The sequence below is a fragment of the Halichoerus grypus genome, chromosome 6 (assembly GCF_964656455.1).
Source record: "Halichoerus grypus chromosome 6, mHalGry1.hap1.1, whole genome shotgun sequence".
Lineage (NCBI taxonomy): Eukaryota > Metazoa > Chordata > Mammalia > Carnivora > Phocidae > Halichoerus > Halichoerus grypus.
In genome coordinates, this window is record NC_135717.1 from 64005756 (window position 1) to 64033401 (window position 27646).

Below are 27646 nucleotides of genomic sequence, written 5' to 3' on the forward strand. Positions count from 1 at the left end.
TCGAAGGTCAAAGACAAAACAGGTAATGTCAACACTCTGTTTCAGTAAACGTATGAACATGACAGATGTTCCAGCGTATCTATCCAGAGGTCACACAGAAATTATGCTCTGGTTTTCATAAATGCTTTTGGTTAATTTTAAGGATTTTGGTGGATGAATTCAAACCACCCAGGCCTCTTCCTGGTTTATTGTTTAGTAAATTATTCGCCCTTTGAAGTCTGCAAAAATGATCTGAGGATATTAAAAATATTTCAAATACTAAGGTGGAAAAAATCTGCAGCTTCAGAGAAGTATCTCGCTATTTGCAAAATGGTATTGGAATAGTATCACAGGACCCAAGATACAGAATAACCAAAGGGTAAAGACAATGTTTGCTGCTACATTTCAGCTATTCAAACACTTGCAAATGGTATTGCAAAAAAAGGGAAGACCACCAACTCATCAATTCCAAGTGGTACATTTTTTTCAGGTTTTAATATATCCTAAATCAGGATGCATCACACAATACATGTCATGTCATGGCTTAATTTATAGCATTTTTCCTTTCTTAGTGGTACATGAACTAGTGGTGTCCTTTACAGTCTATGATGTCTTAGGTTTAATGAAATATGGTAAATATTGGAATTTCTTTTGTCTCTCACCTCTCCTTCTCTGGAGTTTCCCTCCTTTCCTTGCTTAAAAAGATATATAGATATATATATACACAAATTATGTATATTCATATACACTCTACATGCACATCTACACTAGGCTTGGACCCATCCAGCACCTCCAGAGAACTGGGGACCTGTCTTCTCCACCTGTTCATTGCCAAAGAACTGAACTGGAATCCTTTTCCTCAAACCAAACCCAAGATGGGACTCTGTAAAGCTGGAGTTCCTGTCTCAAAAAGAAAAGGGGTATTTAACTCAAAGCCTCCTTACCATGTATGGAAAGTTCAGTGAAAAGCTGGCTATAGGGAAAAGTGAAAACTTCTCATTGACACTAAGGATGCTGAATCTGGTTTATCTATCCCATCCCCATTCCTCACCAGCATGGCTAATAAAAGACTGACCTAAACCCTTTGTTCTGAACTCTGGGAATGAGAGAGAAGAGCCGTATTTTAGTTTTTCTCTTCTCTCATGGGAATAGGTTTGTGGCCAACCCCTAGCTCTAACGAGCCTCTTTAATAAAGATGCCAGCTTCCCCAGGGGCCCACATGCCCTGCATGGCAAATCTCGGGATTGTATTTTATCTCCAAAAAGCTTTCTGTTGGTGCTGCCAACACACAGGAATTATTAATTAATACAGAGCAGTGTGCGTTGAAACAGCATGGGGGAAGGATCTTGGGAAACTCCAGACTGCCTAATATAAAGTTCTTGTCATTTTTTAAACCTCAAAGTTTGAGGTTTACTTTGCTCACAGGTTAGCTACCCAAACTAATGGAAAACAAAAAAGTCAGAGAATTACATTTTAGCCTCAGGTTGGGTTGTATGTAAATTAACGAACCTTTAAATCAGGGCAATATTTTGGAGGGAAAAAATGCTTGGCAAATAATACATCCACATATAAAAAAGCTGGCTGAAAAGTCATTTGCTGGCACCCACCAATACTGCCCACCAACTTTTCTTAATTCTTCCTATGTTTCTCTACTTCTAAGCCCCTTAGAATAGATATTCCAAAAGTTCTCCCACCCCAACCCCAACGGAGCTTTCCCCACACACTAAACTGGGTATGCTGAAGTATGCCTGTTTCTCCTTGATTCAAGTCTTTATAAACACCCTCAGGAGTTGGTAGGGAGCTTGGTGCTCAAGGCTCTTTTGCAATTCTGCTGGATTTGGCTTCCCAAGAGCATCAGCTTTAAGTGAATCCAGAGAGCAAACAGGTATAGTGAATGTTCAAATCTTTTGGAAAGTCTCCATGGCGTAAAGGGGAAAGATGAAAAGAAAAATATAGTTTCCCATAATTTACAGGAAAACCAAGAGTCAACATTTATTATTCATTTTCTTGGAGGGTACTTTGTCATAGTTTATTAATATCACGTATAAAACTTTTCAAAAACTACACAGTTAATTGTCTATTTATAGACATTGCCATTTTCCCCAGCAATTATAGGAGCTGGCTTAACCTAGTTAGGTAGCTGTTAAAATAAACCTCAGAAAAAAATAAAGTTGATCCCTTTTTAAAAAAATATTTTATTTATTTATTTTAGAGAAAGAGAGAGAGAGCACGAGCCAGGGGAGGAGCAGAAGGAGAGGGATAAGCGGACTCCACACTGAGCACAGAGTCCGACTCGGGGCTCAATCCCGGGACCTTGAGATCATGACCTGAGCTGAAATCAAGAGTCGGACGCTTAAAAGACAGAGCCACCTAGGTTCCCCTAAAGTTGATTCCTTTTGGTGAAATTTTTAGCCTACTACATCTCAACACATCAACACATCTCTAGAGAGACAGTATGTCTCAGTGGTCACAATCTTGGGCTTTGGAGTTAAACCTGAGTTTGAAGAGCAGACCCTCCACTTACAAGCTGTTTGACCTTGGACATGTTACTTAACATCTCGGGTCTTAGTTTCCTCACCTGAGAAACGGGTATCATGTTACCTAATTGTTTCTCATTTTCTGTCTACTATCACATCAATCAAGTTTTGAGTTGTCTTTATTCCTTCTCATCCTCTCCACTTCCTGGGAAGTTATCCATGGTATACACAATATTCCTATTCTTTCAATGGTTCTCCCTAAATTTTAAATAGGCATAGCTAACTTAAAGTTGGCAAGTCATCAACATCTCTAGGCTTCCCCTAAACAATGTACAACATTAGGATGCTTTCACTCTGGTCATTTACAACTGACCGTGGACTGACATTTTAGTTCCATCCTGTTTGTTTTACCACCAAAAGGTGTCATCATCAGTATTTTTATTTCATCAATTATGTTAACAAATCAAAACTTTTTTTTAGAACCAATGTTCTTCTTTTTTTTAAGATTATTTATTATATGAGAGAGAGGGAGCATGAGAGAGAGAGAGAGAGACCACAGGCAGTGGGGAGGGGGAGAGGGAGAAGCAGACTCTCTCCTGAGCGGGGAACCCTATGTGGGACTCCATCCCAGGACCTGGATCATGACCTGAGCTGAAGGCGATGCTTCACCAACTAAGCGCTCCAATCAAAACTCTTTTGATTTACTTACATGATTGTCAGTTTCTTCACATCACATTTATTTGTTTGGGTTCAATTTCCTTCTCACTAAAATACACCCTTTCAGAAGTGCTTTCAGCATTTGTTACTGGGAAACTGTCAGCACGTGATTGCTCATGTCTCCAGCCGGCACTGACACTTGAGTTAAGATTAACAGGGAATGAAAATTATGGTGGACAATTATCTTCTCTCAGAATGTGGATGATAGGACTCCATGTCTTTTGATTTCTGTTGTGGCTTTTGAGAAGTCTGTTGATCCTATAGTGGTGATTCCTTTAGAGACAGTTTCTCTTTGTTCCTCAGCTGCTTTCACAATCTATTCTTTGACTCTGGTGTTTTGTTTTTCAGTTTCATGATGACGTGCTAGGTGTGGTCTCACTGTGCTTCCTACATCTGAATAGTCATGTTCCTGAATCAGCTCTAGAATATGATTAGGCATTATCTTATCAAAAATTCCCTCTACTCAATTCTCTCTAAGGAATAGTCTTTCCTTCTGGAATTTCTAGGTGACATATTTTGGGCCTTTTCCTTCACTCTTTTATGTCCCCTAACTTCTCCCTCTTATATTCCATCTCTATCCGAGCTACCTTCTGGCTACTTTTTTCTGATGTATCTTCCCACTTAGAATTCACATCCATATCAACATTATGCTATCATCCGACTTACTATCTTATCCATTCAGTTACATTATTTTTCGCTGCTAGACATTCTATTACTTCACTTCTAAAAGTTTTCATTTATTTTTTTTCTTCTCATGCTGTCTTACCTTTTCTTTAAATCCTTTCGTTTATGTCTTCAGTCATATTAAGTATAATTATTTTATATTCTCTTTCAGATCGTTTGTGTCCCTATTTCTGCTATTATTTTTGCCAGCTGATCTTGCTCATGGTGGATTATTTCTGTGTATCCTTTGTACTTAGGGTTTGTGCACTCAGCTTAAGTACAGCTTATCTGAAAGAATCCGGCCTACGTGGAGGTACTCCCTTGAGAGAGGTTTTCAGCTGCCTTCTACCCGGCACCTTGGGGCTATTGTGGTCTGAGCCCAATTTTAATATTAAATTCGCTGGTTGCACTTTCCCAGACAATGCAGGTAAAGTAAATTAAAACTTTTAACTCACATGTGGTACAGACTTGAATTTAAAAATTCCCACAGGATATTTTACTTTCCCTTTCCAGGCCAGGCCAAAAAAGACAACCTAGTTTCTTAGGGTGTCCCATTACTGAAGGGTGGATTTTGTCACCAAGGGCATGCATCTTTGAGGGCACTGGCTTGGCTAGAGGGTCTCATTCAACTTCCCATTTTTATATTGGTCCAAGGCTTTATCATCTGTCTCTGCATGGGGGCGACAATCCAATGCTGAGACAACAACTCCTCTTCCCTCCACAACGCCGGCCCCCAGTTCACCTCTGGTCCGATTCTCAGACTTTTCATTTCTGTTTCGTGGATACCCTGTACCTTCTTGTGAACTCCAGGAAGCACTGAAAAGGGTTTTAAACAATTATTATTATGCTTCACCTAGCATTTTTAGGTGTTGGTAGCAAGAGGATTTTCAAGTTGTCTGTTCCATAAAACTGCCACAACCAAACTCTCTGGTCTGTTAACCTACTTGAATGTATTACTTTGAGAAAAAGAAAATGTTTTTAAAATGTGTCACTTATTGGTATAATACAAATAGATGAGATGTAGTGTTTCCTTGGATTAGATATGCTGAAAAATTAGGCCTCACAGGTGAATAAATTCTTATGAGAAATAATTGATATTTGATTCTTTGTTAAACTGAAAACTTCCACAAATTTTGTTGATCTTATAAGAGAAGCCACAAACTATAGCTACTTCTGTGCATATGGGATGTCATACACATAATAAGTTCTCTCTCTGATGCAACTTCTAGATTTTCTCAAGTAAAGCCACTCTTTCTTTCTTTCCTTTTTTTTTTCTTTTTTAGAGAGACTGAGCATGAGAACAGTGGGATGGAGGGGCAGAGACAGAGGGAGAGAGAGAGAATCTTAAGCAGGCTCCATGCTCAGTGCTGAGCCCAACATGACCTAAGATCATGACCTGAGCCGAAAGCAAGAGTTGGGCACTTAACCAACTACTGAGCCGCCCAGGCACCCCAAGGCACATTATTGCATGATGATAATAATTGTATATATGTACTTAGTATGTATCTGACATATATTTTAGGAGAAAAATATAACTAACTTCTTCATAAATGTTGGCAAACAAATTCATATCTCATGAAACAATTAAGTTTTGTGGAAAACCGTAGAAAAACTTGTGGGAAATGTGGATATGTTGCAGAGAGCACAGACTTGAGAGACAGATGGGCCTGGGCTCTGGTGCCATCTCTTCTATTTATTGACTGTGTGACATTAGGTGAGTTAAGGAACCTCTCTGAGCCTCCTTTTCTTCATCATTAAAAGAAGAGATGAGAGATAGCTGGCAGGGTTGTAGTCAGAATTAAATGAGACAATGAATTCACATAACAAGTGCTGAATGAACATTGGTGGAAAGACAAGGAAGGACTTAGAAGGGAAAAAGGGAGGGAAGAAGGAAGGAAAACTGGAAATCCAAAAGAATTAAGGTTGCCAGTGTTCCTCTTTTCATTAAAGAACAGGAGTATGTTGGCCCTGATTTCCAAGGAATTAGCCTAATGCTAATTTCTAAATAATCTTTGGCTAGACTGCTATCATTCATGCAAATTCATTCCATGTCTTCTGGGAAGTTTCATGTAACAACAAAGACAAGCAAATTGCCCGGAACCTGGGATGTTTGGAGCCATCCACCCCTCAGGAAAGTCCCTCAGTAAAGAGTGGAGGGCATCCCGCAATGAGAGCCCTCTTGGGAAAAGAGCCCCTCAAGTGACTTATGAAAGCAGATGGCTGTGACAAGGAGAAACATGGCCTCTGAGCAAACTGGACTTTCAACTTTTCTGTCTCAAATAAAAATCTATAAAGAATCACAGAGCAAGAGGCTAGGAGGAAGTAAAACTACACAATGCTTTTGATCAGCATCCACAACTGTATAGAGTCCTGCTCTCCCTCCCAGAAATTTATAAAGGAATAAAAGGAACACTTCATGGTCACCGTTTCTGCCGAGATGTTTTCGAGATGTCTGTTCCCTATGAACAGGTTTAGAGGTATGTGGGAACACCAAACACCCTCAGAGGAAAATGATGTTCCAGGTCCTGTTCCCCTTATCTGGTGGTGTTTATTAGTTTTTGGTTTTTAAAATATACGTCTCTGCCCTCAGGAATGTTGAAAGAACTCAAGTATGTAAAGGGATGGTCAGCTCAGGCCTAACCTCACACAGCAATTAGTTCATCTCTGGATGAAGACAGCTTGTGTGCTACGAGCAGAAAGCTGTTCACATCACACCTCAGTCTATGAATATGGTTTTTCCATTCATTTCTGAGGATATTTAGTTAGGGGGAAAGCTTGCTCTGACTGAGCAGGTAGACTTTTACATTTTTTGTGAGGTAGTTCCTCAGGAGATGATCTGTGTCACCTTGTTGGTAGACATTAGGAAGAACAGTTAGTAAGAAAAGAAGAGACATGGCAATCGTCCTCAGGTCCTATAGGACTTAAGCGTGAGATGAAGGCAAAAATACGCAGTGTGTGAGAATGGATGAAGGTGGTGAAGATGTAAAGTCTACCATTGCCTTCCTTTTTCATCAGAACCCTAGGCAGGAACCCCCACATCCCTATCCCCGGGAAAAATATGTTGATTTGAAAATAACTGTGTAGATGCAGCAATAATGGCCACAATGCTATTGTAGTTTTAGAAATGCAAATGTTTGCTTTGAATTAGTATCACATAAATATAAGTTAACATAATATAAGTGTTAGAATGTGTGCCTCTAGGTTAAAACATTGATCAAATAAAGAGAAGATGTCCAGAGAAATGGACAAGAGATAGATAGCAGTATTGCTTAATCTGACCTGGATTACAAAACTGGTAGTTTCAGCAAGATTGACCATATTCTGGGTCATAAAATAAGCCTCAACAAATTTAAAAGAATTGAAATCATACAAAATATAGTTACTGCAAAAGAATTAAACTAGAAATCCTACAGAACTATCTCTGGAAAATCCCCAAATATTTGGAAATTAAACAAGAAATAATCCATGAGTGAAAAAGGAAGTCACAGACGAAATTAGAACATAGTTTGAATTGAACGAAAATGAAAACAAAGTATCAAAAATTGGGGGATGCAATAGTCAATAGCATACCAAGTGAGAACAAGGCAAGGATGTTTTCCTTCACCATTCCTATTCAGAATTGTACAGGTAGTCTTAGCCAGTGCATTAAGGCAATACAAAGAAATAAAAAGTCTACAAATTAGAAAGGAAGAAGTAAAACCATCTCTATTCACAGAAGAAATTACAAGAAATTCTACAAGAAAGCTGTTAGAACTAGTCAGAGAGTTTTGAAAAGTCATAATATTCAATATACAAAATCAGTAGTATTTCTATATACGAGCAGTAAACAAATGGAAATTGAATTTCAAAGAAAAACTTACCAAATACAACAGGACCAAAAACATTTTAAATATTTAGGTATAAATCTAACCAAAGATGTCTAAGATCTGACTTTTGAAAATTAGACACACACGGATATTAAATAAGATCTAAAAAATTGGGAAATATATCCTGTTCATGGATTGGAAGACTAAAGAGTGTTAAGATGTTAATTCTCCCCAAATGGATCTATAGATTCAAAACAATCGCAATAAAATTTCTAACAGGTTGTTTTGTACAAATCAACAACATGAGTTTAAAATTTACATGGAAAAGGGTGCTCAGTTGGTTAAGTGTCTGCCTTCGGCTCAGGTCATGATCTCAAGGTCCTGGGATTGAACCCTGCAACAAGCTCCTTGCTCAGCAGCCAGTCTGCTTCCTCTCCCTCTGACCCTCCTCCCTGCTTGGGCTCTCTCTCTCTTTCTCTCTTTCTCTGTTCCAAATAAATAAATAAAATCTTTAAAAAAAAAATTACATGGAAAGGCAGAGAACTAGAATAGCTAAAACACGTATGAAAAAGAACAAAGTTAGAAGATATGCTACCTGATTTCCAGACTGATTATAAAGCCACAGTATTGACAAAAGGATAAGCATATAGGTGAACAGAACTAGACAGAGTGTCCAGAAATAGACCCATACTTATACAGTCAAGTGATTTTCAGTGAAATAGCGAAGACAATACAATGGGAAAAGATAGTCTTTTCATCAGATGATCCTGGAAGAAACGGACATTCAGTTGCAAAAAAAAAAGGTACCATATTAACAAATTAACATGACATAGATCAGAGACCTAGATTTAAATTAAAACTGTCCTGCATCAGCCTCCCTTCTCCCTCTCCTGCCCCCCTGCTTGTGCGCTCTCTCTTTCTGTCAAATAAATAAATAAAATCTTTATAAATGTTTTTTTTTTTTTTTTTTTTATTTTTATTTGAGAGAGAGAGAGAATGAGAGACAGAGCATGAGAGGGGGGAGGGTCAGAGGGAGAAGCAGACTCCCTGCCAAGCAGGGAGCCCGATGCGGGACTCGATCCCAGGACTCCAGGATCATGACCTGAGCCGAAGGCAGTCGCTTAACCAACTGAGCCACCCAGGCGCCCCTTAATAAATAAAATCTTTAAAAAAATAAATTAAAACTATGAAACTTTTTTTAAGATTTTTTTTTATTATTTTTTCATTTGAGAGAGAGAGACAGAGAGAGCACAAGCAGGGGGAGAGGCAGAGGGAGAGGGAGAAGCAGACTCCCTGCAGAGCTGGGAGCGTGCTGGGGGCTTGATCCCAGGACCTGGAGATCATGGCCTGAGCCAAAGACAGATGCTTAACCATCTGAGCCACCCAGGTGCCCCAAAACTATGAAACTTCTTAAAGAAAACAGAAAAGAAAATCTTCGTGACCTTGAATAAGGCAAAGATTACTCAGATACACAAAAAGCATGATCCATAAAAGAAAAAATGATAAATTAGGAGTTTATAAAAATGTTTAAATTATGCTCTTTAAAAAAAAGAATACTATCATGAAAATGAAAGAACAACCCACTAGCTTGAAAATATACTTAAAACACATATCTAATAAAGGATTTGTGGCTAAAATATATAAAGAACTCTCAAAACTCAATAATAAGAAAACATAAGACCCAAATTATTGAAATGTGCAAGATATTGAACAAACATTTCAACAAAGAACCTATATGAATAGCAAATAAGCAAATGAAAGTATGCTTGATATCATTATTCCTTAGGGAAACGCAAATTAAAACCACAATGAGATAGTATCACCTATTTGAATGGGTAAAATAAAGGAAAAAATGGGGAAAAGGAAACTAGCAATACCAAGTGCTGTGGAAAATATGGAGGAACTGGAATTCTCATCTACTGCTGGTGGAGATGCAAAATTATTCAATCCTTCTAAAAACAGTTTGGTAATTTCTTATATACACTCACCATATGACTTAGCAATCTCAAGAGAAATTTACTCAAGACAAATGCAGATACAAGTACACGCAAAAACTTGTATGTGAATATTTATAGCAGCTTTGTTCATAATCATCTTCAAGAAGGAGACAAACCAAATATTCTTCAGCTGATAAATTACTTTATTTTTAAAAATTTTTTAATGATTTATTTATTCATTTTAGAGAGAGAGAGAGTGCACAGGGGGAGGGGTAGAGGGAGAATGGGAGAGAGAGAGAATCATAAGCAGACTCCGTGCTGAGTGTAGAGTCCATCACAGGGCTCTATCTCATGACCCTGAGGTCACTACCTGAGCTGAAACCAAGAGCTGGACACTTAACCGACTGCGCCACCCAAGTGCCTCTGATAAATGATTTTAAAACTGTGATATATCCATATAATGAAATTGTATTTGACAATAAGAAGAAATAAACTTCTGGTATACATAACAACATGGATGAATCTCAAATGAATTATGCTAAGATTTATAGATGTACTAAGGCTACGTGGTATATGATTACATTATATGACATTCTGGAGAGAGCAAGACTCTAGGGACAGAAAGTGTATCAGTGGTTTCCAGGAGCTGAGGAAAGAGTTGACTGCAAAGTACAAAGGGACACAAGGACATTTTTTATGGTGAGGAATGTTCTATATCTTGATTGTGGTTATTTACATGACTGTATGCAATTGTCAAAACTTACAAAACTGTAAACTAAAACAGATAATTTGTCCTACATATAAATTATACTTCAACACATCTGACTTTAATTTTTAAAGAGTTTAAAAAGCTGTTTTCCAGGGGAAAATCCAATAAGGATCAGAGCCAAGTAAATGAGAAAAAAAATCTTATACGGAAGCATAGCGACTTAATCTAGGATGAAAGGAACCTAAAGAACAGGTTTCCAAGAGAAGATGAAATCAACAATTTAAGGTTAAGATGTCTGTAAAAAACAGCTTAGAAGTCATCCGGAAAATACAGAGTGTCTTAAGAAATGATAAATAATTCGCCAACTGCTCAAGAGCTGAAGTAACTGAATCACAGAGAGTGGTAGGCAGAACCCTAAGGCACATGCCCATCTGTTCCCTGGTGTACACACCCTATTTAATCTCCTCCACGTGAGTGTGGGTGAGACTAGTAAACCGGGGAATGCACTCCCACGGGAGAGAGATAGAATCACAAGCAGACTCCGCACTGATCACAGAGCCCGTGACGGGGCTGGATCTCACAACCCTGAGATCATGACCTGAGCTGAAATCAAGAGTTGGACGCTCAACCGACTGAGCCACCTGGCACCCCAGGTCAGCTTTTAAAAGAGGAGTCAGGCCCTCACTAGATGGGAAGGTTCTGCTGTGCTGGGAACTGCCCGGGGGGAGGGGGGACCATGGGGCAAAGACCCAAGCGCAGCCTGTAGGAGCTGAAAGCATCTCCAGCAGGGAAGCGGAGACTGAATTCTGCCAACAATGAGTGGTCTTTTGCCAACAAATGATCTTGGAAAGGTCAGTCATCTGCAAACCTCAGATGAGATCCCACCCCTGGCTAATGTCTTAATTTCAGCCTGGGAAGACTCTTGAGCAGAGAACCCAAGCCTGGATGGCTGACCTAGAGAAACTGAGATGACAAATGTGTGTTGGCTTAAGCCACTAAGTCTGTGGTGATTTTGTCACACAGTAATAGAAAAGTGAAGAGTGAATTAAATGTGTCAAGCTAGTTTAATCAGAAAATACTTCGTGATTTTGACTCCAACAGTTCCTCACCAAATCAATAGTAGGCTAGTTTTAATGATTTACTATACATTGAATCAAAAAGCATCAGAGAAGGTAACATCATAGAAGAGGGAAGACCAAGGGGATGACATCTTGGGAGGATACTCTCCCTCAGTTCTGTCCAGGGTGGGCCAAGAAAGTCCCAGTACAGACTGGTGGAGGGGCCTTCCGCTGGAGGTTCTCTGATTTGGGCTCATTGCACTTGGTAACTCATTGTCCCACAGACTTCCTTTCTCCACTTCCAGGCCGAGACTTCCGCCACCCCAGTACTAATAACTGTCCTCTCTGGGCTGGACACCCTCCTACAGGTCTCTAGGGCCAACGGTGACATCCAGACCAAAAACATGTCAGCGCTCACTGGACTTTCTTAACACTCATTGTTAACACACTCATTTGTGAGGCTAGTCACCAGGAAATAACCACTCAGCTTTATAACCATAAAAGAAAGCATGAATCATTCCTGAAGCATCTTTCCATATATGTGATAACAGAAAGAGGGTTTCCCCCCCAAACAATATTATTTCAATTATAGGTTGCAGTATCTTGCAAATTTAAAAAATAACATTCTTCATTTTCATCGGATTATCAATTGTTTTATTCTAGAAAATTCTTTATTCTAAACATTATATAATGAAAATGGAATTAATAACTTACCTTGTAACTTTTTAGTCTGATGAAATCAACCTTCATAGAGACAAATCTATCTGAATTTTGACTGATGTTCTTAAGGTGTTCTACAAGATCCGCACAGAACTTGTAACCTCCTTTAAGCACACACAGGATCATAATGTCACAGTATCCTATGTCTTTCATAATATCCTTAGCCAGCCGTTCAGTTCTGAAAGAGGGATTAAAAGATATATTAAAGCATAAGTACTTCTGAGTATTTTTTTCCTTTCAAAAAAATGCATGATGCATTACCCATATTAGATTACACAGGGGATTGTGGAGGAGAGCTTGAGAGACAGAAGCCTACAGATAAAGAAGCTTTGTTAAGACTGGACAAAGAGAGAGTGTTCAAAACATATTTCTGATAACCACATCATCCCTAGTACATTTTTGCTCCTTGGTGTCACAAACATGAGTAAGGTATAAAATATATGTCAAAGATCATGAATGCTATTATTTTACCACTACAGAGCCTGGTTGTTAGCAATGCTATGAAGGTATCTGGTGATGTTATGCTCACTTTATAGCAAAGAGAGAGGACATGGAGAATGACTCACTCACCTTACAACATTAGAAGAGACTGGAAGAAAAGTCAAGCACACAGAAACTATCAAAAGAATCACCTCTGTCTTTTATTTGACAAAGATGGCACATTACCTATGTGAAAGGTGTCCAGGGTACAATTCCAGGAGGCACCATTTACATGGAGCACCATGTGAATGATGCCTTCCTCGAGCTAGGTAATGATGCAGCCTCGGGCTGACACCCAAAGCCTGATTTGGAACTGTCACTGTATTTTTTCTAATTGTTTCATGTTTAGAAGTCCATTGCCCATGCATCCATACAACATTAAAGCCTCGAATGGAGGCAGGAGCTCAGGTGCATATTTAAAAAAAATTCCTACTGGCATTTCAGATAGAATTAGATTTAAAATGTGTTAAATGAATGATCTGAATATATATATATATATGTGTGTATGTGTATATATGTATATGTATGTATATCTCTATATATAAAGCATTATATTACATATGTTCTATATATCTAATATACTACATAATATATTTTATATGTTATATATATGTGTGTATATGCATACATATGTATAAACATATACATATTAAATGGCAACCATGGTTTCAGACGATGTTTCTCAAAATATGATCATCAAGAAAATGTACATCGGCATGCCAGATAGTCTGTAAAAAGGGACATTTGTTTTCAGCATAATGGAGTGAGGTGGTCAACACATTCTCTCCACAAAAAAGTAACTATAAAGCTAGATAAAACTGTCGAAAACAACCAGTTCAGCACTCTGGGAGTTAATCAGAGACATGTAACAAACTGAGAATCATTTATTCATGAAAACATTGAACAATGGGTAGAAAGAGCACAAGTCTGTGGTATCCTTGCCAGAGAGTGCTCCCATCTCCCTGCGCCCCACATCGGCTCCGTTGTTCAACCAGGTAGTTCAGCCAGGGTGGGGCACTGCCAGAGGGAGCTCCCCTCGCAGGGAGCAGTGTCAGTTGGTATGGCTATCTTGGTAGCCTGTGAGCAGGGAGAGCCAATGGCCCCATTATTGTGAAGTTGCAGTCCTGTTTGAGCAACTAACTGGCAGACTAGTCTAGTCGGGGATTTGATAGGGAGTTCTGGGAGGTTAGCGTCACAGGAGAGGGATAGACAATATACTCTTCACATATCTCAAGCTGACCAGAAGCTATGCATATGCCCAGCAGAGACCAGCATGGGACCAGGTTACCTATACATTCCTGAATGATGGAGCCTGTAAGTGTGTGCAGCAGAGACACAAGAAAGCACAATGAAACAATAAAAGCCGGGAAGACTTGAAAAAGGCTGGAAATCTGAATGTGCTTGACAGTCCCCACACACATTCATCAGGGCTTAAGGCGCTTGAGTACAATCTCTACCAATCTTAGACTGAAGGCTAAACTATTCAGACACAGGGGTGAGTCCTAGTAAGTGAGGCTTACAATGTAAAAACAAGAAAAATAGACTGCCTATCATCAGAGGCCATGCACTGTGGGGGATACAGATTCCATAGAGTGGAAAACAAAACAAACAAACAAACAAAACCCAAAAAACAAAACCAAAGAACAAGGGCAATGAACAGAAAATAATTACAAATATGGTAGATATGAAACCAACTATATCAATAATCATTTTAAATGTGAATGATCTAAATATACCAAGTAAAAGACAGAGACTGTCAGAGTAGATTAAAAAAAAAAAAAGACCCTAACATATGTTATCTCTAAAGACACTGATAGATTAAAAGTAAAAGGATGGAGACGGGCATATTGTACTAACACTAATCAAAAGAAAGCAGGAGTAGCTTATTGATTTCAGACAAAGCAGATTTCAGAGCAAGGAAATTATCAGGAATAAAGAGGGCATTATATTCTAAAAAAGAGGTCAATTTTCCAAGAAGACATAACAATCCTTAATGTGTGTGCATCTAACAACAGAGTGTCAAAAAACTGACAGAACTAGAATCCACTACTGCAGTTGGAGATCTCAATACCCCTCTCTCAGTAATTGACAGATCCAGCAGTCAGAAAACCACCAAGGATATACTTGAACCACACAGTATCATAAATCAACTGGACCTAACTAGCATTTATAGAATATGTCATCTAACATTCTTCTCAAAGATATAAATAAGAAAATGAAAAGACAAGCCACAGATGGGGGGGTGGGGTATTCAAATATCATATATCTGGTAAAGGACTTATATCCAGAATATATAAAGAACCCTTACAACTCAGTAAGAAGACAAACAACTGACCCAATGTAAAAATGGCAGAAGACTTAAATAGTCATCTCTTCAAAGAAAACATAAATAGCTAACAAGCACACTGAACAATAGGAAAATGCAAATTAAAACCACAATGAGATACTTTTATATATCCACTAGAATGGCTATGGTCAAAAGGACAGACAATACTAAATGTTGGCAACCATGTGGAGAAACTGGAATCCTCATCCTTGCTGGTAGAAATGTAAAATGGTACAGCCACTTTGGAAATAATTGGCAGTTTCTTAAACTTAACCATAAAACCCAGAATACCACTCCAAGGAATCCAAGAGAAATGAACAGGTATATCCACACAAAGACTTACATGCGAATGTTCATAGATACGTTGTTCATAGTAGCCCAAAACTAGACATCCAAATAACCACTGATTGGTAAATCAATAATTAGATATTGTATGATTTAACTTATATGAAATGTTCAGAAAAGACAAATTTATAGAGAAAGGAATCAGACTAGTGACTGCCTGATGCTGGAAGTAGGAATAGGGACTGACAGCAAACAAACTTTTGGGGATGATAGAAATACTGTAAAATGATGGTTGTGCTTGCCCAACCATAAACATTTACTAGACATCATTGACTCATTGACCTACAATGGGTGAATTTTGTAGTATGTAAATTACACTTAATAAATTCATTCCTGGGCCCCACCCCAGGATTTCCAGACATAAAGCATAAGAATACACATTTTATGGGGTGCCTGAGTGGCTCAGTGGATTGAGCGTCTGACTCTTGGTTTTGGCTCAGGTCATGATCTCGGGGTCATGGGATCGAGCCCCGCGTGGGGCTCTGCACTCAGCACAGAATCGCTTGTCCTTCTCCCTCTGCTTCTCCTCTCTCTCTCTCTCATGAATAAATAAAAGCTTAAAAAAAAAAATACACATTTTAACAAGTTCACTGGTTAAGTCTCCTGTACTGGGAACTGGCCTTGGGTAGCCTTAGCAGCCCAATCATGTATTAGATCAGGATGCAATTAACTAAAGTCATAAAATTCAGGTGAGAAAAGCAAGAATTTGTTTAAACCAGGGGGTTCCCAAACCTTTGTTAAGGGGAAAATGCCTCTGAGTTATTAAGAGGTGAGCTGAATACAAGGACTCCACTGCACAACAAAAGTTGGTTTAATTGTTAAAGTCAAGCAGGTTTCTTTCTTTTTTTTCTTTTTTGCAGGAATTTCTGTATCTTCAATTTGAATTGCTAACAGGGAGATTTGGCCATTTGAGAGATGCAAAATTTCCCAAGTTTATTTGATCACAGAACATTTTGTTCCCTCTGAGGATTGGGACTTGTATTCCATGAAAAGCCATCTTAGGCCATGAGAAACTCCAAACTAGACCTTATTTTAATAATATACTATAGTTGGAGAGGACGTGGACTATGCAAGTCTTACCCAATGGAAAATTCTTAGAGTGAAAGAATGACATTTCCTTTTGGTATAGACAGGAATTGATGGAAAGATAATATCCTGGGAATAGTGACTGTCCAGTGTTTTTCAAACTTTAGTTTGGCTAAGGACTTGTTTCATAAAGTTAAATATTAACTCAGAAGAATATAATAGATTTAAAAAAATAGAGGCAGAAGTACTATGGTTTAAGAAAAAAGGTAGCATGGGAAGTCCAAAGTTTCAATTTGTTCCTATTCCCCAGTGCCTCTCCCACCCCCATTTCTGGGTGTCTGAAGAATCTCTATGTTCCTGGGAGTGCACTGTGAGGCTTGCTTTCCATGTAAATGTGAAGGCTTAAGTATTTGATCTTTGTACAAGAAAACAGAGAGGTACATGGAATGATTATAGTCTTCAAATTAGGCAGTTTTGTGAAAGGGGTATGACCTTTAAATCCTGATGCTTAGGGTGGGCTCAAGTGGAGGATGCTCTCTGAAAACCAAGAAACAAATGGTGACTTATGGGCTTAGAACAGGTGAGAAAATGTTGGCTTTTAGAAAGCCAATTGGCTAGGAAGGAGCTAAAGGACCTCTATATAGACGGGTCAGAAAGAACTAGAAATAGCATTCTAGAAATAGTTCTGTGCAGATATTTTTAAGTTGAAAATATGCCTATTCCCAAAACATTACCACTGCCTGGAAACCATAACCAGGCACAGACTGGCTGATCTGTGATACATTGCTTGATCCGAGATATATGCCAAGTTGCAGGAAAAGCCAGGGCTGCAGGGGTGTGTCCCATGAAGGTAAAGTTCACCTGTTAATTATCCCTGGTTAACTCAAGCGTCTGTGAAAAATGTAAGACAGAGGTCCTCAGGTAAACAGCAATGCTTTCCCAAACCCTGTTTTTATCAGTTTGTGCGGGACATTGTTATTTTGAGGCTGTTACATATAATTATATATATATATATATATATATATATATATATATATATATATATATGCACAGAACGTAAAAATATCTGCATGGAACTATTTCTAGAATATATATATATATTCTTATCATTTCCCCTGAACGAGTGTCCAGGTAACCAGTTCAATTAAAGCAGAGATTCGTTTTATTCCAAATTCTCTGTCCTATAAAATTTCTGTCTATTTCTATATAAGGGAGACTCAGGAATAGGGTCGTAAAGTGTATTATATGATTTGCACAAGAGGGGGCCAGCCAGCGCAGAACCAAGACTGACACAAGAAATAACACTTACCTGTCCACAATGATGCCATGAGGTATGAGGACATACTCCAAATCTCCATAATAGTGCTGTGGGTATGTGAATAAATTCAAGTCATATCCTGGCCAATCGTCCATAATCTGTAAATCAAATTATTTTGTTTACAATAATTTTCATGGGGAATTTATTTGTAAAATGTAAGTAAGCAAAAATGGGTATCATTTGAAAAAAAGAATAATATGGAAAACAGAGAAGTGGTCTGATGATCAATATGACATTAGATTATATTCTATCAACCTATGAAAAGCTCCGTGGGGGAAAATAATTTGTTTCATGAAACCTGATAAAAGATCTAGTACTGAAATGAACAGAGAATTCCACTCCTAACTTTTGGCATCATACAAAGAAATATCCACTTGATGTCTTATAGCTAACCTGATAGTATTGTTTGTAATGTTTGTTATATCTAAATTATATAGTATCATGAATATAAGTAACACTATGTTCATAAGTATATTGGACTTATACTTATGGACTTAGAAATATGGACAGTATCATCATACATTATTATAAATGTTATTACATATACTATTACATTTCTATGCATTGTAAAAGCCTCCTCTGCCTAGGAACGATTACCTATTAAAGTACACGTGTCTTGGGATTAGTGTAGACACAAACTTCTGAGTGGTCTAGTCATTACAGTAAACACTTCAGAACGATATACTATGGTGGGAACTTCCGTCAGTCCTATTGGGAAAAATTGTTCCAGAAAATTGGCCTATTCATGTAGTGAATAGAGTACTAGCCAGTCTTTCCCTTGCTTAGCACTGGATGTGCAAATTTTATGGTTAGAACAGTAAAGATGTGGGAGAGAGAATGAAGGTGAAGAGCGAGTTACTTTTACTTTCAGATCACCGAGAAAGGATACACCAGGGAAGTGTTAGCACTCAACTCATTCCATAGCTGTCTTGCCGGTTCCTGTTCTTTGATGACTCCTGCACACTTCCATCAGATCCGCTATTCAGCTTGAACCTTTCATCATGCAGAGCTATCCCAATTTTCCAGCCCAGTTCCCTACATCATTGCCTCCCCATCCTCAGGCTGGGCTTCAGTCCAGTCGTGACCTTTCCCAGCTCTGTGTTCTGTTCATTTGTCTTTCTTGCACCTGCACCCTCTCCTTCTCCTTCCCTCTCTCCCTCTGTATCCCAAGCTCAACCCCTCTGCAGAAGCTCAGGTCAGGCCTCACTTATTTCTGGAGGCCTTGCTCACTGCTCCTACTCTCTGATCTTCTCTCCCAAATTCCTCATAGATGGGGCCCTCGTAGCTGTCTTTTCAAAGGCTCCCAGACAGGCTCCTTGAAAAGACTTCTGCCACTTCCAGCCTCTGGCTCACTCTGTCTTATCTGTTATAGGACCCATTTGTACATCATTTAATTCTGGCACGTCCCCCAGCTGTCTACCCTTTCCTCATCCAGGACTCAAAACCTTAGCTCAGGTTTTGGAAGTGCAACTTATGGTCCAGCTCCCACCCAGGCCCACCCCAGTTCTGGGTTCTGGAATGCCAGCCAAACCAAACTCAGGGCATTTTCTTCCAAATTTATCCCGTTCCTATCTCAGCAAAGGACAACATATTTTTCTATTTGCTCAGATCAAAATGTTGGAGTTGTTGTTGCCTTCTTTCTTTCATTCCCTCATGTAACCCATTGGCAAATCCTATCATCAATTCCTTCAAAATTTAATCAGGACCACCTGTCAGCATCCCAACTGCTACCTCCCAGTCCGTGCCACCATCATTTCTCCAGGGACCATGCCATAGCTGTCAGACTTGCCTCCCTGCTTCCACCCTGCACCCCCACCCCATTCCAACATGGCAGCCGGAGCTCCCCATTTTTGAGTACAATCCAGAGTCTTCACCGTGGCCCACGGGGGCTACCTCTCTGACTTGTCTGCAGGCATTCTCCACCTCCTTTACTCTGCTTTAGCCACGTTCTTCTTGCTGATCCTTGAACATGCCAGGCACGCTCCTGCCTCAACAGCTTTGCACCTGCCCTTTCTCTTGCCTACAGTACTCTTCCCCCAGATTTCTACATGGCTTACACTTCACTTCCTTCAAGCCCCCACTTAAATGTCACCTCCACAGAGAGGACTTACGTGATTACCTATAGAAAATAGCACCCCCTTCCTTCCTACTCATCTCTATATCCCTTTTCCCCAGCTTTACTTTCCTTCCCAGCATGTGCTCCCACTGGATGTGACACATGTATGTCTCTCTGTGTGCTTTGTCTTGTCTCCTCCCGCTAGAATGTTAGTGCCTTCTGACAGAGACTATGTCTGAGTCACTGTGGAAACCCCAGTGCTCAGAACACTGATCTGGAATACAGTAAGTGCTCAAAAATGTTCAATGAGTTAACGAATGACACATTCTCCATCCACAGACTACCCAAGACTACTTGAGCTCCAGCCCAAACTGATTTGTCTCGATTTGCCTCCTTGCACAAAGAATACTGTTGCTCAAGGCTCTGGAAATTCATATCTACCAGGGGCAGATTGTTCGCCAAATGGTGTGTGTCATCTGCCTCTTTGAAAAATATCACATTTGCTCTGCTTCTATTGGCTGGGTGCAACTATTGAATTTGCACAGAGCAACTCTGTTTTCCAGCCCTGAGAACTCCCTGTGCCTGCTGTAACCATCAACACCACAGTTCCCTGTCAGAGCCTGAACAGCAGCTGTACGTGAGGAGCCTCCAGAAGATCCTCTGGCAGGCCACGGTAAAGGCCAGACAAGAACCCCAACCCACATGAGGCCCCAGGGAGATCATTCACTTGAACAGCATTTTCTGGCTCCCCTTCCAGACCACACACACACTCCCCACTCCACTTCCTGGAGCCCTTCCAGGTGGTGGCATCATTAACTAGTGGTCTTCTGAGCCCATTCTTCCTACCATGCAAATCCCTTACTGCCCCCTTCCCCCACTCTCCCCCTGCTCCCCCCCCCCCCCCCCAGCTCTGACTGTATCTCAGAGCCTACATTCCTCTCTGTGTTCTAGAGCTTAGCTCTGACCCTTACTGGCTGTGATGCTAGGGAAAGTACTCACCCTGCCTGAGACTCAGTTTCCCCCTCCTTTAAACAAGACACAATAAAACCTATGGTTAGGGTTGGTGTGAGGATTAACAGAGAACAGAGAGTCTCCAAAGCAGGCAGGAATAACCCCATTTGAGGATCTGCTGCAAGGAAATGGCCTCTACAGTGCTATGGACTGAATTGTGCCCCCCCCTAAAATTCATATGTTGAAGCCCTAACCCCCCATTGTGATGACATTAGGAGGTGGGGCCTTTGGGAAGTAATTAGGTCATGAGGGTGGAGCCCTCATGATGGAATTAGTGCTCTTCTAAGAAAAAACCAGGGAGCTCTCTAGCACACTCTCTCTCTTTTTTTCTCTCTCCCCCATCTCTCCCCCCTTCTTCCTCTCTCTCTCTCTCTCTCTGCCATGTGAGGACACAATGGGAAGAATAAGGCAGCTATCTACAAGCCAGCAAGAGAGTCCTAACCAGGAATGAAATCAGCCAGCACATTGATCTTGGACTTGCAGCTTCCAGAACTATGAGAAATACACGTCTATTGTTTAAAACAAACAAACAAAACAAGAGAGAGAGAGAGAGAATTTACTTAGAGTTCCTAGGATATTTCCTGGTGTATAATAAGTGCCTAATAACTGATGTCAAAAAGAAGAAAAGAATGATAAGCATATGGCAAAACCAACCTATTGATAACAGCCGTCATGGTAACCTGTAGTCAAAGGCGGCATGAAGTAGTGGTCAAGCACTCAGACTTAGAAGCCCAGCACCTGTGGGGGCGGGGGAGTGGTTATAGCTGTGGGACTTAAGTTGGGGCTTTAACTCTCTGTGCCTCAGTGTGTTCATCTATAAAATGGAGTCAGTGCCTGCCTCGCATGGCTATTGTGAGGATTCAGTAAGATATATAACGGAAATAAGACTCTTACAAAATCATCATCTAGTCTATAGTACGTCCAGGGTAAGTGTTAACCATCTAGGTGTGTTGAAACAACACGGGTTAACTTGCAAATTAAAGGTCTTAATTAATTTACAGAAGGGCCTCAAACCTATTTGTCAATGTATTGTTACCCTAAAGTTACACATTTAAAAATAGAAGAAATGTATTTCTCTAAAACTATTCTATAATTCAAACTGGCCTTTTCCATTGAGTCTGAAATAGTGAGTTTTCCTTGTTGAGATAAAAAAAAAAAAAGACAATTAGAGATAAAGGAACTACTGGTTTACAAACAACAGGTGTTGGCGAGGATGTGGAGAAAAAAGAACCCTCGTTCACTGTTGGTGGGAATGCAAACTGGGGCAGCCACCGTGGAAAACAGGATGGAGGTTCCTCAAAATATTAAAAATAGAACTACCCTTGGGGCACCTGGGTGGCTCAGTTGGTTAAGCATCTGCCTTGCCCTCAGGTCATGATCCCGAAGTCCCAGGATCGAATCCCGCGTTGGGCTCCAATCCCGCGTTGGGCTCCAATCCCACGTCAGGCTCCCTGCTCAGTGGGGAGTCTGCTTCTCCCTGTGCCCCTCACCCTGCTCATGCTCTCTCTCCTCTCTCTCTCTATCAAGTAAATTAAAAAAAAAAAAAAAAGAACTACCCTATGATCCAGGAATCACACTATTGGGCATTTACCCCCAAAATACAAAAACACTAATTCAAAGGGATACATGCACCCTGATGTTTATTGCAGTATTATCTACAATAGCCAAACTAGGGGAGCAGCCCAAGTATCTATCAATGGATGAACAGATAAAGAGGATGTGGTATGTATACGGAGGAATATTATTCAGCCATAAAAAAAGAATGAAATCTCACCATTTGCAACAACATGGATGGAACTAGAGAGTAGTATGCTAGGTGAAATAAGTCAGAGGAAGACAAATACCCATATGATCTCACTCATATGGGGAATTTAAGAAATAAAACAAACATGCAAAGGAAAAAAAGAGAGAGAGAGAGAGAAATCAAGAGACAGACTTTAATTATAGAGAACAAACTGCTGGTTACCAGATGGGAGGTAAGTGTGGACCGAATGGGTGGAATAGGTGATGGGGATTAAAGTGTACACTTATCATGGAGAAAAAAAGTACTATGCTTTTTTTAAAATAAAGGAAACTACCGTTTAGTCCTTGTAATTCTTAATGGTGCATGCAAATTGCATTGCAAATAAGTCCTAAAGCTGAAGGAATGCAGGCTACTATGAACTGTAGATAATTATGTTATTCATCTGCTTTTTAAAAAATCAAAACAAGAAATCTTCTTTAAATAGTTTCAGTATCACAGATAATATGCTCTAAGTTTAGTCAGAACAATGCTTTCTCTGTCCAAAGACACAAAAAACATGGCTAGGCTGGGGAAGTGACAAACACATTAACTGAGCCATTTTCTACAAAATTCAAACCCTAGAACTCATTCAGCATTTCTTTTTTCCCGTTTGAAGATGTATTGAAAACCTTCTTTCTAAGCCATTAAATATAATTTTTTTTGCTTAGCATATTTCTTGCACCATTTTTCAGGTTTTTCCCCAGGGAGAAAAGTAGTTTGGAAACACATACAAAAAGCAAATCCCTGCTCCTCTCTATCTCTGAGCCCCACACGCTGGGCCCCACTCTCTCCTTCAGGCAGTGACCCTGGTTGCCACCACTTTTCAGGCTCACATCTACCCCTCGACTGTCAGGGAGGAAAGGAGTCTCATCCCTCAGCTCTGCTTCCAAGAATTCCCACACAGGAACATCCAACATCGACTAGCCCAGGCAAGGAGGTGCCTCAAACCACACTTTGAATCAATGCGTAGAAGCAGTTTCCTAAAAAAAGGCTCTAGATTCTGCTCCCAGAGGAATAAAGGGGATTCACCAGACCAAATGACACCTTGTATCACACAGGCCTTCCTCTTCTGTGGTGGGTTCGGCACCCAACCTGGTAAAGTTGTGTTTTAGATGGATTATCTGATTACTTATCTCCAATACTGCCCCAATTCTTGCGGCGGGGGGGGGGGGGGGGGGACCCATAATAGAAGCACAACAATTATTTTAGATTTTTTTCTTCTTATTCCTTCTAAACCCACTGTGTAGGTACTAGCTATGATTCTCTTGATAATGCTTTAGTAGAAACAAAACATATCTAAGAACCTGATCCCAAAAGGCCAGATGAGCAGAGAGCTTTCTCTCTCCCTGAGAAGGAACAAAGATGTACCAATCATGGGCTGGTGACTTTACTGGCTCCAGATCAAGGGACCAATCAATCTTGAGCAAAGTTTCTGAACTCAAGGTCTACAACTCTTATTTGGCAATTAACATTTGCTACCGCTTACTGTTAATAACCTACCAATGTCCTACCTCCCCTATTCAACGGAAAGCCATTTGTAGGCAAGCGCCATCTTCAATCTCGTAATATTCCCTTCTCTTGCACAAACCAGGCTTCTTGTTTTATGCTTACATCATCCGGTTCTATGCCCCCCTGCCATCTTCATCGCAAAGTTTCTACCAACTCGGAATTTTCTTCTGCACCTCATTTCTGGACAGCCCCCAAACCTGCCTCCATCATCCTGTTAGCCACTTCATCCTGTGGCTCCTTCATCTGCCTTAACCCAAACTACTTCATCTTTATGCCACATCCAATCTTCCAGAGCAATCCCACCTCAGAAGGACTTCCCTGCAATCACAGCTTTCTATGTAGCACTGTGAGTAAAACCTGACTTCAATCCTGCTTCTGTCATTTGCTAGTTATGTGACCTTGGGGATTTTCTTAATCTCTCAGGGCCTCCGTCTCCTCTTCTGTAAAATGGAGATTATATTCCTCTCTCACGGATTTGCAAGGAGTTAATGAATAATTCAGGGAAACCACATAGTAAGTGCTCAATAAACGCTCACTATCAATACCTGCCCCCTTTTTCCACTGGTACTAAAACTTCCCTTTGGTGTTTTTGCAACCATCCTTAAGCGTTCTCTATTTTCCCTGTATAGGTACCTTCCTGAGCTTTGCCTTTCCTCTCTACCGTAGATGCCATGGGCTTCCCCAGCATGTTGAACTCACTCTGAATTTGCCTTCCCTCCCTGTATCCAACTTGAGTTCGTCTAATTATGCCAAGCTCTACTGGAGAAAATAGTATGAATGCAGGGGCCATCCCATGACACATTGTTTCCAACCTCTCATGAGGTCCTCTCTCTGCCTCACACCGTCTTTCTCAAAAAATTACCTTGCTTCCCAGAGAACTTCTTTTGATACTAATAGATTGGGCTATTCATACTGTTCCATCATTTGCTTTTTAGACTTTAACAATCTGCCTATCTTATTAGTCATATCAATTTACCTAATTCCTTTCTAAGAGCATGTATTATTAAAGAGTAGTGCTATATTGTAGCCATTCTACTGATGGGATGGTTGTTTAAATGATTCTCACGGCTAATGGCTTTGCAATTGTTAAATACAATGGCCTCTTTTCCATCTTTGTCCTACTTGCTGTTCTTGCAGCATCTGACGCTCTTAATGGCCCCTCTCGCCCCTCCACAAAACTCTGTTCCCTAGACACCTACCACACTGTCTGTCCTCTCCGGCTTTGCTAGTCATTCTTGGTCTCTTTATCGGATTTCTGCTGGACATTCTGCCTCTTCCATGTGGGGATTTCCAGGTTTCTACCCATAACAGCAGTTTATAATTTTTTTCCCATTTTCATGGGGCCTTCCTATCCAAGCCAAGCATCAGATATTTTTCTATTTTCTGAAGATTTCCAAGTCTATCCAATCACTCTCCTCAATTGCAAATACAAATTTCAAATTGCCTGCAGTGCATCTTGACCTGGAGGCCTCACAGACTCAATTTGTCCAGAATTGAACTTATTTCCCTTTTTATATTTTCATTCCTCCCCCACCCCCAGGCTTAAATGTTCGCTCCATGGCAACTGGAGTTTGTTTGTTTGTTTTTTTTTTTTAAGCATAAATTGGGTGTGAGGATTTCTTCTCAGGATACAATGATTTCTTTGCAATCGGTATGGCCAGCACCTCTTCTTCCGAGGGTTCACATGGCTACCTCCTACTCACCCTTCCGGTCATGGTTCAAATATCACTGCCAAGAGACCACCCTGACCACCTGAGCAAAAGCAGTACTGCTCTGCTCCCCAGGCCTCCTCCAATCACTCCGTATCTCATTACTCTCTTTTCTTTTCACTGCACACGTCACTATGTGAAATTTTCTTCTTTATTTTCTTGCCTCTGCCCCTTCTCTAGAATGTAAGCCCAATGAAGACAGGGCTTTGTCTGGTTCCCTGCTCTATCTGCAGAGCCTAGAACACCCCCTGGAAACCCGGCAGGACAGTCAAATGAAGTCCTCGTTCTTGAAGATGGAAAGGTCCTGCCCATAAATTAAGAACTGAGCAACACATTTCAACCTGATTAGTTCTGTCTGAGTGTGTCGTGTTTCCTTCCCCAAACCCCATACTCCAGTAATCCATGCATAATCACACAGGTTACCTGCGAATACCACAGAGCTCTGAAAAAAGAAATGTTAATGCAGCAAGTTAGCCCCACTCTCCACCCTCACCTCTGTTAAACCTGATACAGTAATAACCACCACCTTCTATAGAGACCATTCTGGACAGGAGCTAGGAGCCGAGGCCAGCGGCCACAGGGCAAGAGCAGATTTGATTCCAGGACACTGACAGATGGGTACCCTCTGATTGACTCTTTGAGGGATTCCCAGGGATAAAGGGGCTCTGGTCTGGGAACCCATCATCCCACATCCTCCCCTCCGGACACACTACTAGACAGGTATTTTACAATCTCTCCAATTCGCTCAACGGGTCAAGCACGCAGTGTTTCCCTTTTGCTGACAAGGAGACTGACGCTCCGGAGGCACTAGCCTGTATCCATCTTGTGCAAAGACCCCAGGGTCCCAGCCCACGTTTCAAAGCTTAAACTCCGTCCATTTGAGCTACTTTATTTCCTAGCTGCCCTGGAGAATCCTCAGTATCTTTTTGGAAACCAAACTGGAAGCCTGCGCTGGAGGGGTCAGGGAGAAGCACAAAGGGAGGGAGGCCCCCAAGAGTAGCCCGCGAGGGTCTTCACAGACCCGCCCTGCTCCCAAAGGTGACTCGTCGTGACCACACAGGGTCAGCGCTGGGGTATCCGATTCCTGCCCCGGGAGGGGCTGGGAGGGGCGCGGAGGAGATACTGAGAACACGGGGTGCAGAGCTGTTAAGTGTTGGGTCAGGTCGCGCGCGGGGAGGGGCGGCTGGGAGGGGAGTATGGAAGCCATCAGCTCCGGGACGGGAGAACAAAGCAGTGGCCCGCCCGCATTTCACGCGAATGCATTTCAGGCATTTAATCTAAAAGGAGGGTGCCAAGAAGGGAGGGGAGGGGAGAGAGCGGGGAGCGCACGACTCAGCCCAGAAATCGGGAGTTTGCATTTACCACGACGCCTCGCCCGTAGTCTGGCGCCTCCTCGCTGCTCCCGGCCATGTTTCTCCCGGGGAAAGCGGGAAGGGAAGAAGGGCGCGGGAAGGATCTGGGAGGGCGAAGGGCTGGGAGGGGGATGGGACTGGGGACCGGGCCGCCCCGCCCCGGGCCAGCCGGCGGGGAAGGACCGCGCGCCGCAGACCCCGCGCCTGGCGCGGCTCCAGCGGCTCGGCCGCCGCGTCCGCCTGCCCGGGCCCCCTCCCCCGGCGGGTCCTGGGGCGCGGGCGGCGATGCGGGCCGGGAGCGCAGGGCGGGCGGCGCGGGGCGCAGCTGCGGAGCCGCGCGCGCTCCACCTGAGCGCAGACCCGGGGCGCGTCCCTCGCGGCCGCCGCCCGCCAGTCTGCGAGCCCCGGAGCCCCGGAGCCCCGCCGCCTGCTCCCCGCTGGGACTCGGGAGGACGTGGCTGCCCGCGGCTGGAATTTTACAGCAAGAGAAAGTGTTCCCATGGCCCCCGCCTCCCTAAGGCTGTGGTCCCCGGCTTTCAGGCGAACAATGTCTTTGAATCCTGCCTGCTAATGTTTATGCGCTCTTTATCCCAAGTAAAATCCGTGACAGAGTCTGCGCTATGGGATGTTCTCGAAGTATGGCTGTGGACGAAACTCTTCCGAAT

General features: G+C 41.5%; 1 protein-coding gene across 4 annotated transcripts in view; it reads right to left on the reverse strand.

The window, feature by feature from the left end:
- The window catches only part of PRTFDC1 (phosphoribosyl transferase domain containing 1), a 108162-nt gene extending 81014 nt beyond the window's left edge, over positions 1-27148 (reverse strand). For 3 of the 4 annotated variants that reach the window (XM_036072706.2, XM_078075254.1, XM_036072707.2), the window contains exons 1-3: positions 26992-27140; positions 17553-17659; positions 12061-12244 (exon numbers count right to left, since the gene is read on the reverse strand). In XM_036072706.2, coding sequence (XP_035928599.1) covers positions 12061-12244; positions 17553-17659; positions 26992-27039 — 339 coding nt within the window. In that variant the 5' untranslated portion in view covers positions 27040-27140. Of the gene's footprint in view, positions 1-12060; positions 12245-17552; positions 17660-26991 lie in introns of all 4 variants that reach the window. The other variant, XM_036072705.2, reaches the window with a different exon arrangement.
- Positions 27149-27646: the final 498 nt, after the last annotated feature.